General features: G+C 43.2%; 1 protein-coding gene across 2 annotated transcripts in view; it reads left to right on the forward strand.

Annotated features, from left to right (window-relative positions):
• The window catches only part of ptprub (protein tyrosine phosphatase receptor type Ub), a 700,336-nt gene that overhangs the window by 607,507 nt on the left and 78,548 nt on the right, over positions 1 to 14,281 (forward strand). For both annotated transcript variants that reach the window (XM_034175133.1, XM_034175134.1), the window contains 3 exons: positions 3,582 to 3,618; positions 4,431 to 4,528; positions 8,018 to 8,134. In XM_034175133.1, the coding sequence (XP_034031024.1) occupies positions 3,582 to 3,618; positions 4,431 to 4,528; positions 8,018 to 8,134 (252 nt within the window). The remainder of the gene's footprint in view (positions 1 to 3,581; positions 3,619 to 4,430; positions 4,529 to 8,017; positions 8,135 to 14,281) is intronic.

Genomic DNA, 14,281 nt, shown 5'->3' on the forward strand with positions numbered 1-14,281 from the left:
GAATGACTGTTCTTGATGCTGTGCCATCTGAGGGATCAGAGATCATGGCAGTTCAGCTTTGGCTGGTGCTCTTGGCTTTTACGCAGTGAAATTCCCCTAGACTCCTTGAATTGTTTAATTGTATTATGCAGCGTAGAGGGGTGAAATATTCAAATCCTTTTCAAGCTTCTTTGAGGAACACTGTTTTTAAACATGTCAATATTTTCCTCTGCCCAACTTTGCTCTTAAAAGACAACTTTTTGTAGATACTGCCTTTGTGCCAATCAGGATTACAGTCACCAGTTGGCATCACCTACACTCAACAAAAATATAAACGCAACACTTTTGGTTTTGCTCCCATTTTGTATGAGATGAACTCAAAGATCTAAACTTTTCCACATACACAATATCACCATTTCCCTCAAATATTGTTCACAAACCAGTCTAAATCTGTGATAGTGAGCACTTCTCCTTTGCTGAGATAATCCATCCCACCTATGAATTATCATAGCAAAGGAGAAGTGCTCACTATCACAGATTTAGAAATGGTGATATTGTGTATGTGGAAAAAGTTTTAGATCTTTGAGTTCATCTCATACAAAATGGGAGCAAAACCAAAAGGTGTGCGTTTATATTTTTGTTGAGTGTAATTATCAATTTTGTTTACCTCATTACTAGCCTTAAATTGCCAACTTTTTTTAGAATGTGAAATGCAGGAGTTGATGTATTAACAAATGAAATGAAGTTGGTCATAAAAAAAAACATAAAATATCTTGTGTTCATACTGTCTACAATGAAACAGAAGTCAAAGTAAATGTAAAGGTGCCCTGACACTTGCACGACTTTGATGCACACACTTGCATGCACGTTGTTGTGACGAGCCCACCCGCTGTGTTCCGAGCTGGACACTGTGCTTTGTTCCACCGGCTGCTACGGGCTCTATGCTGGACGCTGCGTATATGCACTGTAAAACATTGCAGCCTTGTTTAGTTATGTCCACTTGCTACCTCTCTTTAACATAAAAAGCTCTTACAAGTTTTGGATGTTGAGCTCAACTTTACAAGTTGAGCTGAGTTGTAAAATTGAGTTCAATATCCAAAACTTGTAAGACCTCTTTATGTTAAAGAGAGGTAGCAAGTGGACATAACTAAATGAGGCTGCAGTGTTTTAGAGTATAAAATAATTATTTTATAGTGGCCTAATCATTTTCTATGCAAGTTGGATGCTGAAAACGGCTCTAATCGCTTCCTGAATCACAGAGGACTGCTCCAGCAAGCACGCGAACAGCAAACTGCTGGAGAAAGCATTTGCAGCAGTCTAAAAAGGTAATTATTGTAATGTTTAGATTGTCATGACTTGGTAAAACAGTTGCAACCACTTGCTCTGTTCACTTCTTCTTTACTCCACTTGACGTGCTGCACGTAGTGTTGGCGAGCAGATCGCGCCACGTTGCACGACATTTATGCATGAAAGATTTTTTTTTAAACATTTCCAAATTCTCTTTGCACAATTGCACGCGCCGGTGCCCCTCCTCACGTTCAGTCTACACCAGTTAAAGATGAGTTTACTCTCCTGCATGACACAGGTCATGCAAGTGTGTGCATCAAAGTCGTGCAAGTGTCAGTGGGGCCTTAAGAATCACGGCAATCAGTGGGGGGAAACGTTGCATTTTCTAACTTGTGATTTCTGGCTGTACTTTTGGTGAAAGAACAAACTGTTGGACCTTGTTGGCAGAATGTTGGCCCTCAAGCTATTTTAAAAAAAAAAGTGTTTTAAAACTTTTGCACAGTACTGTCACCGGTCCACGTCTCAATTTCCAATAAATTTTTGCTTTCATAGAACAAAAAGTCTGAGAACACATTTGATCCTTAAATGTCCAGATCTGACATTTTACAATCTGCACTCTTTTGTGTCGTAATTATTTTGTCTATGCCATGACAGCAACTCCAATATTGCTGGCTTAGCCAAGCCTGGAACAATATATCACGCAGGGTTTTTTTTTTTTGCCTGCTTTTTAAGCTCCAGTTTTTCGTTGCTGCAAAGTCTCTGTGGAGTCTGAGGGCAAAAGGCATGATCTGAAGTGAACAAGGGGTTCGACCTTAATGGGAAAGTATGAGGTCTATTAGAAAAGTATCCGACCTTATTATTTTTTTCAAAAACCATATGATTTGAATCACGTGTGATATACATCAGACATGCTTGAACCCTTCGGGGCCATGCGAGAGTTTTTTCACGCCTGTCGGTTACGTCATTCGCCTGTGGGCAGTCTTTGAGTGAGGAGTCGTCCACCCTCGCGTCGATTTTTTTCATTGTTTAGGAATGGCTCAGAGACTGCTGCTTTGTTTGATAAAAAGTTTTTCAAAACTGTAAGGCACAACTGAGTGGACACCATTCGATAAATTCAGCTGGTTTCGGTAAAAATTTTAACGGCTGATGAGAGATTTGGTCTGGTAGTGTCGCCGTAAGGATGGCCCATGGCGCCTGACGGCGATCTGCGCTTCGAGGCGGGCAGCGTCTCACCGTTCAAGTTGAAAACTTCCACATTCAGACTCTGTTGACCCAGTAAGTCGTCCAGAGAACAGAGAACTTTCAGAAGAAGTTGGCATGAGGAGTTTATTCGGACATTCCATTGTTAACAGACATTTTGTAATGAAAGAACGTGCGGGCAGAGTCGCATGTCGGGTCGGACCCGACCGCGGGGGGTCGCGACAGGAAAAACACCTCTGTTGGAAACCTTAACGGGCAAGTTGGAACATGCCCAAGCTGTTAAACAATTTCTCAGTTACTCACTTGTTGAAAGCCATCAAAAGCCGCCTGAATTTTACAAATGGTTTTCAACACGGTGGTGTTTTTCCTGTCGCGGCGCACACAGATTTGCCGAGTCGTTTCCGTGACGAATTTGTGCGCACGTCTTTCATTAAAAAAATGTCCTTAAACAGTGGAATGTCCACATAAAGTCCTCATGCCGGCCTCTTCTGAATCTTCTCTGTTCTCTCACGATGTCCTGGGTGAATTAAGCCTTAAATTAGGATGTTTTCAGCTCGAAACAGGCCGACGACGGCGCCTGGAAGCGCTGCACGACGTCCTGCTCCGTGGGAAGTCCTTACACCGACAGAAACACCCCATAATCTCTCATCAGCCATTAACTTTTCACCGAAAACCAGCTTAATTTCTCGAATAGTGTCCACTCGGATATTCCTCACAGGTCCAGAAAAAATTTTGATAAAGCAACGCGCGCCGTCTCGAGCAGCGTGTGAAACAAAGGAATTCAGCCAAGAGGGCAGGACCACATCTCACTCAAGGCCTGCCCACAGGGAAATGACGTCACCTACACGCGTGAAAAAACTCACGCATGCGCACGAGGGTTCAAGCATGATTGGTGTAATCGCACGTCATTCAAATCCATATAGTTAAAAAAAAAAGTGTTGGTTTTTTATCTAATAGACCTTGTATATGGAAAATTGTGTTCAGGCAGGGTCAGGAGGAGGTCAGACTGCAGAAAGGGGAGAGTGTAAAGGGGTGAGACAGAGAGACACCTTCCATACAGCTGATTCTAATGTACAGATGGCTTACTCAGCATGCCATTCCTCTTCTCTTTTCAGGGCTACCATCGATCCAACCACTTCATTGCCACTCAGGGTGAGTATCCCAGCAAGGCTGCACTCTGATTTTGTGTGTGTGTTTGCATCCTGTGTCTCAGTTTAATAAATTGGGAATGATTGAGCCAATGAACCGAATTGTGCAGCCTCATGTAACAAAACAACATTTCTGGCAAATCCAAAGATGACGGCACTTAGCGTCTGATTGGCTGACATCACTGAGTTAATCACCAGAGGAGGTGAATAATTAAACATTTTCTAATTCGAGCTTCTCACTGTCTGCCATGAAGCGATATGTTCCTGCTGGGGACAAAGCACGGAATATGAAGCTGTTTCGGATGGTCGCCCCATCTGTGTTTAAAATTTCTTCCCATTTCTAAAAGCCAAATTAGGGCCTGTTTCTTTGGAGCTTCCATCACAAAGTCACTCAAGGTCTGCTCATTCACGTATCCTGAACCAGCCACTCGTCTATTCCAGGCTTGATGTATGAAGAAGAAAGAAAAGACAGCAGGAGTGTTTTTGTCTCTTTGAGCTTCTTTATCCTATGAGATCTTCGTTTTCAACTCGTGAGTAGCGTTCTGGATATCTTCTCCTCACAGGAGATAGTGCATGAGTGATGAGCCTCAAGGCTTTCATCACCAAATGCTTCTGTTGTTTTGTCACCTGTCACCTGTTCCCCGCCCGGAATTCCAAATAACTTTATTGAGTACACAGTCTTAGGAGATCAGTCTTATGAGATCTAAGGAAGGACACTTCGGTCGTAATTGAAATTTCAGAACTCCCTTATATAGAGTGCAGGCTTTGAGTCTGTCATATTTTTTCGCTGCGTAATTTCTTTGTTCTTCCTACTAGGACCCAAGCAGGAGACTCTCTATGATTTTTGGAGGATGGTGTGGCAGGAAAATTGCTTCAGCATCGTCATGATCACTAAGCTGGTGGAGGTTGGAAGGGTAAGTGACATGCACTGCTACTGCTGTCACCACCCACTGATTACAAATGCCCCACATTCACCATAAGAGAACATCTGGTGTGTGTCTGAAGGGCTTTTATGTGTTTGCTAAGTATAGGTGTCAGACAAACTCGCTGTCTAAGAGCTCTCTAGTTTGATAATACCACCCTGGTTTTATACAGAGCCCACAAATCACAAGTTCTAATAACAATGGAGACTTTAAACTTTCTCTACAATATAGTTTTTGGTGGCATCAACCATCATAAGCCATCAAACTTGTCCAAAACACAAGTGTATACACATTGGCTGAAATATTTGTATGTTTAGGAAAAAAAGGAGTATTGCCAGATTGTAATTATTTAAACTCTTTGGACGAGTAACTGTATTGTTTTGTTTTTCTGCAGCTGTATTTGTTGTGTCACTAAGGGCCCCTTCACACATACGTACAACTCCAGGGCGACTTATGGTAGAGCTCATATGAGCGCACCATGAAACATTGCGCCGATGGGTTGGCATGCACGATGCCGGTGCAACGGTTAATGCACGCAGGAACACAGTGCCAGCAGCTGCACAATGCTGTGAAGAAAAAATAAATAAAACATAAAAAATACTTGCTGCAATGGTTCCGTGCACGCGGGAACACAGCAGTTTTTCACAGCAGCTGTGCAATGTGGTTGAAGTAAAAAAAATAAAAATTACATGCCACCCACCCATTGAACCCACGCCTTCCAAAAGCTCTAAGTTCCAGTCAGAAACTTTACCACTGAGCTACCATCGCTGTCCTGTGAAAGCTGCAGGAAACTGCCTGATATCAGAATGGCCACATCTGCTGGCATGTGTCCTGTCGGCACACCACAGGACCTACACCACGTCATGTGGAACAGAGCTCACATGGGTGATGTGACAGTCAGATGCGTGTTATGATCTGATGGTCCGTTTCAACCTGGGGGCAGCCTGTCAATGGGCTGCAGCGTGCGTGCACTCGCTTACTGCAGCCCATTGCCAAGTGATATATGTTTATATTTATGTCCATGTGATGACAGCAAGCAGACACACGTGCGTCACAGTGGGCAGTTGTTAGTCCATGTCTGTCCAAACACAGTACGTGTTGTCCAGATCCACAGATCTCCACAGGTGCTTCTGTCCGTGGCCACACCTTCTGTCAGTTTAGCGCACACACCAAAGCCACACTCGTGGGGCACTTAGACAAATTTCATTGCCTGCACGCCAACGATTCTCTACAGACTGTTGTCATGTTAATAGTGTGAATAACCACACATTTTCAAAGTGCCAAACGAGCGGTGTTAGATGTTTGTGTGTGTCACCTTGGCGGACTCCTGTCGCGAGAGGGATCGATAGGTTCGCACAGCGCACACGCTGTCTTTCAACCACTGTGTGTGTGCAGATAGTTGTAGCAACAGGTGTATGTGGCTTTAGAAACAGCTACAGTTTTACACGTTTTGCACACGATTCCTGCTTCATGTGCACTTTATGCACAAATTGACCAAATTCGCAGTATGTGTGAAGGGGCCCTTAGAATACATTGATAGGTGGTAGCAACAAATACATGTCAAACTTGAAAAAAAAATTGGCATCATGGCATCATTAAAAGCTGGGGCATCATCATCAGAACAACACTCCAGCTCACAAGTCAATTCTTGGCACATTGAAGTTATTGAAGTTGGTGTTGAGGACTTATTTGACATCACGATAAAAGCTTCTGCAGTACGCTAATGGTATCAAGAGGTACGGCACCCTTGGAAGGAGTGTGTCAATGTCAAAAGAGACTGCATTGAGAAATAAAACGTACATGGTCACATGGCAAGGGAGTCATGGATTGCTAAATTTTCAGTTAACTGTTGTATATCTGTTGAATTTTATTTGTTAAATAAATGAATATGGTACTTGCATTTAATCTTATAATTCATTCATTCATTCATTCATTCATTATTATATTAATCATTATAATTATCTTAAAATTATCAGAGGATGATGTTGTTACACTATATGACTTCAGTTAAATTCAGTTTATTTATATAGCACCAAATTACAAACAAAATTACCTCAAGGCACTATAAACAAGTAAGGATTAAACATGCCTTCAAGTTGTATGTAAAACAAAATGTGCAATAACATGTATACTCGTATAATTTTTCTTCTCAGGTCCTGTTTTGATTCTCCTCTATTTGTACGTAAAATGTGTTGCGATACACATGCAGTTTGCACACGTTTTTATGCATCTTGTCAAAGGTTTGAGACTTGTTCCCAAAATGCACATATTCTATTGTATCAAACAATATGAGTGCGCGCACACACACACACATACACACGAACTTTGTCAAAGCGTAGGGTAATATTTGAAAAAAACAAAACAAAAACACATTTGATAAAATGGTATGTGTGCAGTTTAGAAAATTGGATTAGACAGTTTTAGTACAGGTGTATGTAAGCAGTATGTCCGTAGTTCATGATTTCTGCTGTTAGTGTGTAATTATGTTCATTCTAGGTGAGGAAAATGTCACCTTAGTGGATGGATAAAATTACACCATTTTTCTAACCCTGGCCCTACATCTACCTCTGTTCTGCATCTGAACAGTTTTGGGTTCAGTCAGCATATGAGAGGTGCTCTGTATAGCAGGATACAAATACCACAGCTATTAAGTATAAAATATACCTTCTGTGCCAAGTGCTGGTAAAGGAAAAAAAAGTCATCCTGTTCATTATGCTTTTCGCCATTATGTGATTATTGTACTTCTCTTTGCTTTCTGAGATAAAATTCCACAGAGGAACAGGTTGTTTTGTTCTTCCTTATTGTTTGGAGTGTAACCTTCATGTACATACATTTGTGTTCTAGTTAAACCAACAAATGGAAATGGCTCATGTTTTTAATACATTAACTATAATTTGTAGCTGATTGGATGTTTTTGATATAGTCACATTCATTGGTAAAATGATTATTCTGTGTCGATCTGAGTTTTATATTTTATTTCTGGTTTCATAAAATGTCTCTCAAATACTACACTGGTTAAAGTATAAATCATTAAATGTCAGCTTTGTAAGGACTGACATTTAAATGTGTGGCAGCAACCCAAGAAACCTGTTCTTAAAGCTGCAAAACTTACTGCATGTTAAAAATACAAACTAAGATGGTTTAAGTCACTTTACGGTGTAATATGTTTGATGTTATATGAAGTTTCTTAAAATATATTGATGTTCTTCATGTGCAGAAAAAGGAGGGGTTTTAGTGTTTCACAGCACTCTGCTAAACATGGATTATGTACATTTGCATTTTTACACTTCCCAGATGCTTTTCTCCAAACTGATATTGGGGGGGGGGGGGGGGGGGGATTGACAAGGACTTCCAATTTAATTTCTATTCTACCAGATCTAACTGTCGTATTACATGTGTGTGTGCATATTATGGATTTTTATATTTTGATGTATTTCCACGATGAACATTTGCTTTAACCTCTTCTTTTTTTTTTTGTAGGTGAAATGCTGTAAATACTGGCCCGATGACAGTGAGATGTATGGCGATATTAAAATCACTCTACTTAAGACCGAGACGCTGGCTGAATACACAGTTCGCACATTTGCTTTGGAAAGGGTGACTTCATTGAAACTTTGTAAAAATGTTTATAATATTATTTTAGCAAACCTTGTTTGAACGTAATTACACAGAATCCAAGTGATTCTATTAACAAATTCAAGACTCCTTGACATAAATGTGAATTATGTGAAGCGCTTGCCTACTACAGTGTAATTCTACATGGGCATTGCCCTTGTTTGTTTTTTCTCCCCTGGTATGTTAATGTGTAAAATTTTGTTTTTGTTAAATTGATCAAATTTGGCGGCACTTCAAAACAGCAAAATTTTGGAATTCCCATCAGAATTGAAGCATGACTGTGTGATAGATAGAGAGGAGAAAGTAGAGCAGGTGGCACTGTGGATACAAGTTGTGCTACCAATCTGTAGACCAGGGAGGTGGTTTGGTTTGAGGTGTGTGCCTTTCACTGACCATCTGCGTCTTTGGTCAAGACACTTCATCTGCATTGTCACAGTCACAAATTGTACATAAGTGGGTCCCAGTTCCCAGAAGTAACCAGTGATGAACTGGTGCCCAACCACAGGGATTCATAGACTGTCACCCGCTTCCAGCTGCAGTATCCAGAGATAAGCACCTCAGTGCCTCTATAGGATTTACTTCTTACTTTGTAAATAAAGAGCACTTAGTTAAATTAATTTAGTTGTTATTATTCCCTTGCAATTAGCGGTACATTCATGAGATTAATGGAGTCCGTAAGCCAGTTAGTCAGTGAGTGAGTCCACAAAAATTCCACAACTCCGCAATAAGTACTCCATATTCACCTCTGAAACCTTTGTTTCTAATTGATACTACTAAAACCCAGTGTAACTCTGATTTTGCACAATAACTATAAAATAAAATAAACAAATTTGCTTGTGAACCTTTATTGCGATTCACAGGGTTCATGTGGCCACCAAGGCCACTGTGCTTATTATGTTTTGCAATAATTTGTCAAATAACCAAATTTAAGTAATAGTTGCCTCATGCCTACAACCCAGACCTCAATGTGACGTTGAACAAAATGACAGTCCAAACTTCGATTTCATTTTCTTTTCTCCTTGTCTACATTACAAAATTTTTTGGAAACCTTTTATTAAAAACAATCAGGAACTAATTCATGACTACTTTTTTTTTTTCCAGAAATTTATGCACCCTATGTATACTCAACAAAAATATAAACGCAACACTTTTGGTTTGCTCCCATTTTGTATGAGATTAACTCAACGATCTAAAACTTTTTCCACATACACAATATCACCATTTCCGTCAAATACTGTGCACAAACCAGTCTAAATCTGTGATAGTGAGCACTTCTCCTTTGCTGAGATAATCCATCCCACCTCACAGGTGTGCCATACCAAGATGCTGATTAGACACCATGATTAGTGCACAGGTGTGCCTTAGACTGCTCACAATAAAAGATGATGAGGCAAACGAAGCAAGGCAAGGAAATACAAGAAACTGAGCTGGAAAGAGGCACAAGGCGCTACAATCTCGCGAAGGAGTAAGTACAATGGGAGCTTAAATACACCCAAGTGATGAGTGCAGATAGAGAAAGGTGTGCGTGGAACATACCAAGAGGAGGACGCGGCCAGACAGAAGGAAACACCCACCACCCAGCCAGCAGAGACAGACAGGAAAGACAGACCCAGACAGAAAAACCCCAGAAAAAGAATAAACAAAATGTAACTGAAAAACACAAAGCCAAGAAATAAAAGTTGGCAAAACCCAAATCATGACAGTACCCCCCCCCCCCCCCCCCCCCCCCAAAGGCTGGCGCGGCAGGGTGGGAGGCATGAAAATCCCGAATGAGAGAGGGGTCCAGGATAAAGCAAGAGGGAATCCACGACCGTTCCTCTGGGCCGTACCCCTCCCAGTCCACCAAATACTGGAAACCGCGGCCCCTCCGACGTGAAGCCAGGAGCCGACGCACAGAGAAGACCCCCCCCCCCCACGAACCAGGTGGGAGGTGGAGAACGGCCAGAGGGCACAAAGGGGCAGACTTAAAGGGTTTGACATGACTGACATGAAAGGTGGGTGAACACGCATGGAACCAGGCAAATGAAGATGGACGGAAACAGGGTTAATGACCTTAGACACGGGGAAGGGACCAATGAACCTGGGAGCCAGTTCTGAGAAACACCTCGTAGTGGCAAATGCTGCGTAGAGAGCCAGTCTTTTTAACCAGGTACGTAGACCGGAGCTATGGACTGTTTGCTGTCCCCAGCAGTTTTATATTGGACTGAGGAATGACATAGGACACTACGTGCCCGCTCCCAGGTTCGTTGGCACCTGACAACCAGACTAAGAGCAGACGGGACCGGGGACCGAAGGGTGGAGGAAGAAAATAGAGAGGGGGGGGTTGACCCAACACGACATGAAAAGGGGAAAAACCAGAAGAAGCAGAGGGCAGACTGTTGTGGGCTAGTTCAGTCCAAGGCAATTGGGTGGACCAGGTAGAAGGATGCTGAGAACACAGAATTCTAAGACCTTTTTCTAACTCTTGATTAAATCGTTTGGCCTGACCATTGGTTTGGGGATGATAGCCGAACGTGAGACTGGAGGTGGCCCAGAGTAAGCGGCAGAACTCCCTCCAAAATCTGGAAACAAACTGTGGCCCCGGTCGGAGACAATATCCTGGGGAAAACCATGGAGATGAAATACATGTGTTAACATAATCTCAGCAGTTTCTCTGGCAGAAGGCAATTTGGGCAAAGGCACAAAATGACACATTTTGGATAATCTGTCCACCACAGTTAAGATCAAAGTGTTGCCACGTGAGAGGGGAAGTCCAGTGACAAAGTCCATAGTGATATGAGTCCATGGCTGTTTGAGAAGTGCGAGAGGCAGTAATGATCCCGCAGGAGGGCGTGATGAGGACTTATGCATAGCACAGATATGACAAGCATTGACATATTCCGTAACATCTGCAACCATATGTAACCATCTGCAACCCCCCCCCCCCGGGGGCATCGGGTACAAATAACTTACCCAGTGGACAGTCAGACGCCATGCAAACATCACGGAGGGCTTACCTAACCTGCGATTCAACCTCCCACGTAATGGCAGAGATGAAGCATGTTGCTTGGAGAATATTGCCGGGGTCATAAGGAGTATTGGGCTTATCGTATTGTCTGGACAATGTATTGGGCTTTCCACTTTTTGAACCTGGCCGGTATGAGATGACGAAATTGAAGCGGCTGAAAAAGATTGCCCAACGGGCCTGACGAGCATTTAAGCGCTTGGCAGTGCGAAGATAGGCAAGGTTTTTATGATCAGTATACACTAAAAAAGGCAACTGTGTCCCCTCGAGCCAGTGACGCCACTCCTCCAAGGCCACTTAACTGCCAGCAGTTCACGATCACAGATGGAATAGTTTTGCTCTGCTGTAGTCAACTTACGGGACAGAAAGGCACATGGATGCAATTTCTTGTCATCGGGACTCATTTGTGACAGAATAGCTCCCACGCCAATGTCAGAAGCATCTACCTCGACCACGAACTGCCGGGCGGGTCAGGAAGGTTCAGCACAGGGGCAGCAGTAAAGCGTTGCTTTAGGACCCTGAATGCCTCATCGCACTCAGGCGTCCACTTGAATGCCTGAAGAGACGAGGTGGCGTTATGGAGAGGAGCAGCGATGGTACTGAAATTCCCAATAAATTTGCGATAAAGTTAGCAAATCCTAGAAATCTTTGAACATCCTTACGATTGTTGGGCACTGCCCACTCATGCACTGCCGCCACCTTGTTCGGGTCCATTTGAATCTCTCCTTCAGAGATGACGAATCCCAGAAACGATATCGTGGCCCTGTGGAATTCGCATTTCTCTGCCTTGACAAAGAGATCATTATGTAATAGAGTCTGCAAAACAGAACGGACATGCTGGGTGTGAGTGTGTAGGTCGGGAGAGAAGATGGATGTCATCCAGTAAACAAAAACTAACTTATTCGGGTACTCGCACAACACGTCGTTTACTAAGCTTTGGAAGATTGTTGTGGCATTTGTGAGCCCGAAAGGCATCACCAGATACTCATATTGCCCAGTTGAGGTGTTAAAAGCAGTCTTCCACTCATCTCCTTCTCTAATTCTGACCAAATTTTAGGCATTACGAAGATCCAGTTTCATGAACACTTAAGAGCCCTCTAACAGCTCAAACGCTGACGAAATCAGTTGCAGAGGATAGCGGTTTTTTACTGTGATGTCATTTCTGGCTGCTGCCAGACTTTTGACACAAAGCAGAAAGTCTGACCACATTACGCCTGTTTTGGCATCCCTGCATTGGCTTCCAGTTGCTGCAAGATCGGATTTTAAAGTACTGTTATTAGTTTATAAAATTGTTCATGGACTTGCACCTCCCTATCTGGCTGACCTGGTAAGCCACTATGTACCAGCTCGGGCCCTGCGTTCTCAGGGTGCAGGACTTCTATGTGTTCCCAGGGTGAATAAAAAGTCTGCCGGTCACAGAGCTTTCTCCTACCATGCTCCAGCTCTGTGGAACGATCTCCCTTCACACATTTGGTAGTCGGATACTGTGGAGACTTTTAAGTCACGTTTAAAGACTTATTTGTTTTCCCTGTTTTATCATTAGTGTTATGATGTGTTTTTATTCTTGTATTCTTTTATGGTCATCTTTTTATTGTTTTAAATTTTTAATTCAGTTTTTTTTTTATGTTGTGTGAAGCGCCTTGAGACGATTTCATCATGAATTGGCACTATATAAATTAATGAATTTGAATTTGAATTTAAACCCCGATAGTCGATACATGGACGAAGTGACTTCTTTCTTTTCCACGAAAAAGAATCCTGCTCCAGCGGGGGATGACGAGGGACGAATCAACCCAGCATCCAGAGATTCCTGGATGTACGTGTTCATAGCTGCTCTTTCTGGAGCTGAAAGAGAAAACAATTTTCCTCGGGGAGGGGTTGCCCCGGGAAGAAGGTTGATGGCACAGTCATAATCCCGATGCGGAGGTAGTTGTTATGTGTCGACGCGGGTTGAGGAGCGGACCTGCGTCAGATGGAACCCAGCGCTACAAATAACCAGAAAAGCGGTTCCAAAAACAATATATTATTACCCCCACTGTGCATAAAAGGTGTAAAAACAAAAACAGCATCCCTTGGTGGAGTGACTGTTGGCACGCTCTCCAGCGCCCGCAAGGATCAAAGCCCGGCGTTCCTGGACTCACTACCACCGCCAAACACCCCCCAGGTGGACACGACAAACCGACTCTCTGTGAAGCAAAGAAGAGTGAGGTAAGTCAGCAGTTACACAATATCTTTCAGAAGACACACGCTATCAGCAACACATTCAGGTCTGTATCTTTTTTAACTTTATGCAAATGAGCAGCTTCTCACAAAAGTGGAGGATCACTTATCCTGCACGCCACAGCAGTGAGAAGCAAGCTGCACAACTCTCACCACAATTCAAGTACACTGCGCAACAAAACACCAAGTTACTATCAACAATTAGTCAAACACTTAATCACCTTTGATGTGTGCTGACAGCATGTGTCCTCACCCTTCCCTGCTTCACGGGCTCAATGTGTCAAACCCAGGCGCGGTCCTCAGCGTCTCACAAACGAACATCACAAGGTCGAGTTCCCGGCAGTTCTGCTTGAATCACACAGGCCTTAAATGCAGAACGCCATCCAATTATCTGCTTCAGCTGAAAGTCTTGAAGGTTGCATGTGAGCACCAGTCACAGGTGCTTCACATGATGTGGATGAGGGTGAGGACTCTTCAGCCAGCACCTTCTCCACAGAAGAATCAGTTTCCATGCCACCTGAAGAGCAAAGAAAAGAAAAGAACACCAAAACATCCAGCCACACCCCCCAACACAACAGTACCCCCCCATCAACGGGAAGCCTCCCGGCGACCGAAACAGACCAGACCCGAGAACAGCACCTCCCTCCGGGGTCCACGTCAGGAAGCAGACAGCACCGCTCCTAAGGTCCACCACAGACAGCAGGACAGGCACCGCAGCTGGAAGGCCGGCTGGCATCAACAAAAGCCCCAAAACATTCCCCAGTACAAGTCAACACACAGAAAAAACATAAAACCCACCCAAAACCTCCCCAGGGGACCGTCCCATCAAACCCCGGGAAGAAAAGAAAAACTCCCAAACGCAAAAACAACTACACAGCCCCACAAACACAATACAAATGTAAATG

The sequence above is a fragment of the Thalassophryne amazonica genome, chromosome 7 (genome assembly GCF_902500255.1).
Source record: "Thalassophryne amazonica chromosome 7, fThaAma1.1, whole genome shotgun sequence".
Lineage (NCBI taxonomy): Eukaryota > Metazoa > Chordata > Actinopteri > Batrachoidiformes > Batrachoididae > Thalassophryne > Thalassophryne amazonica.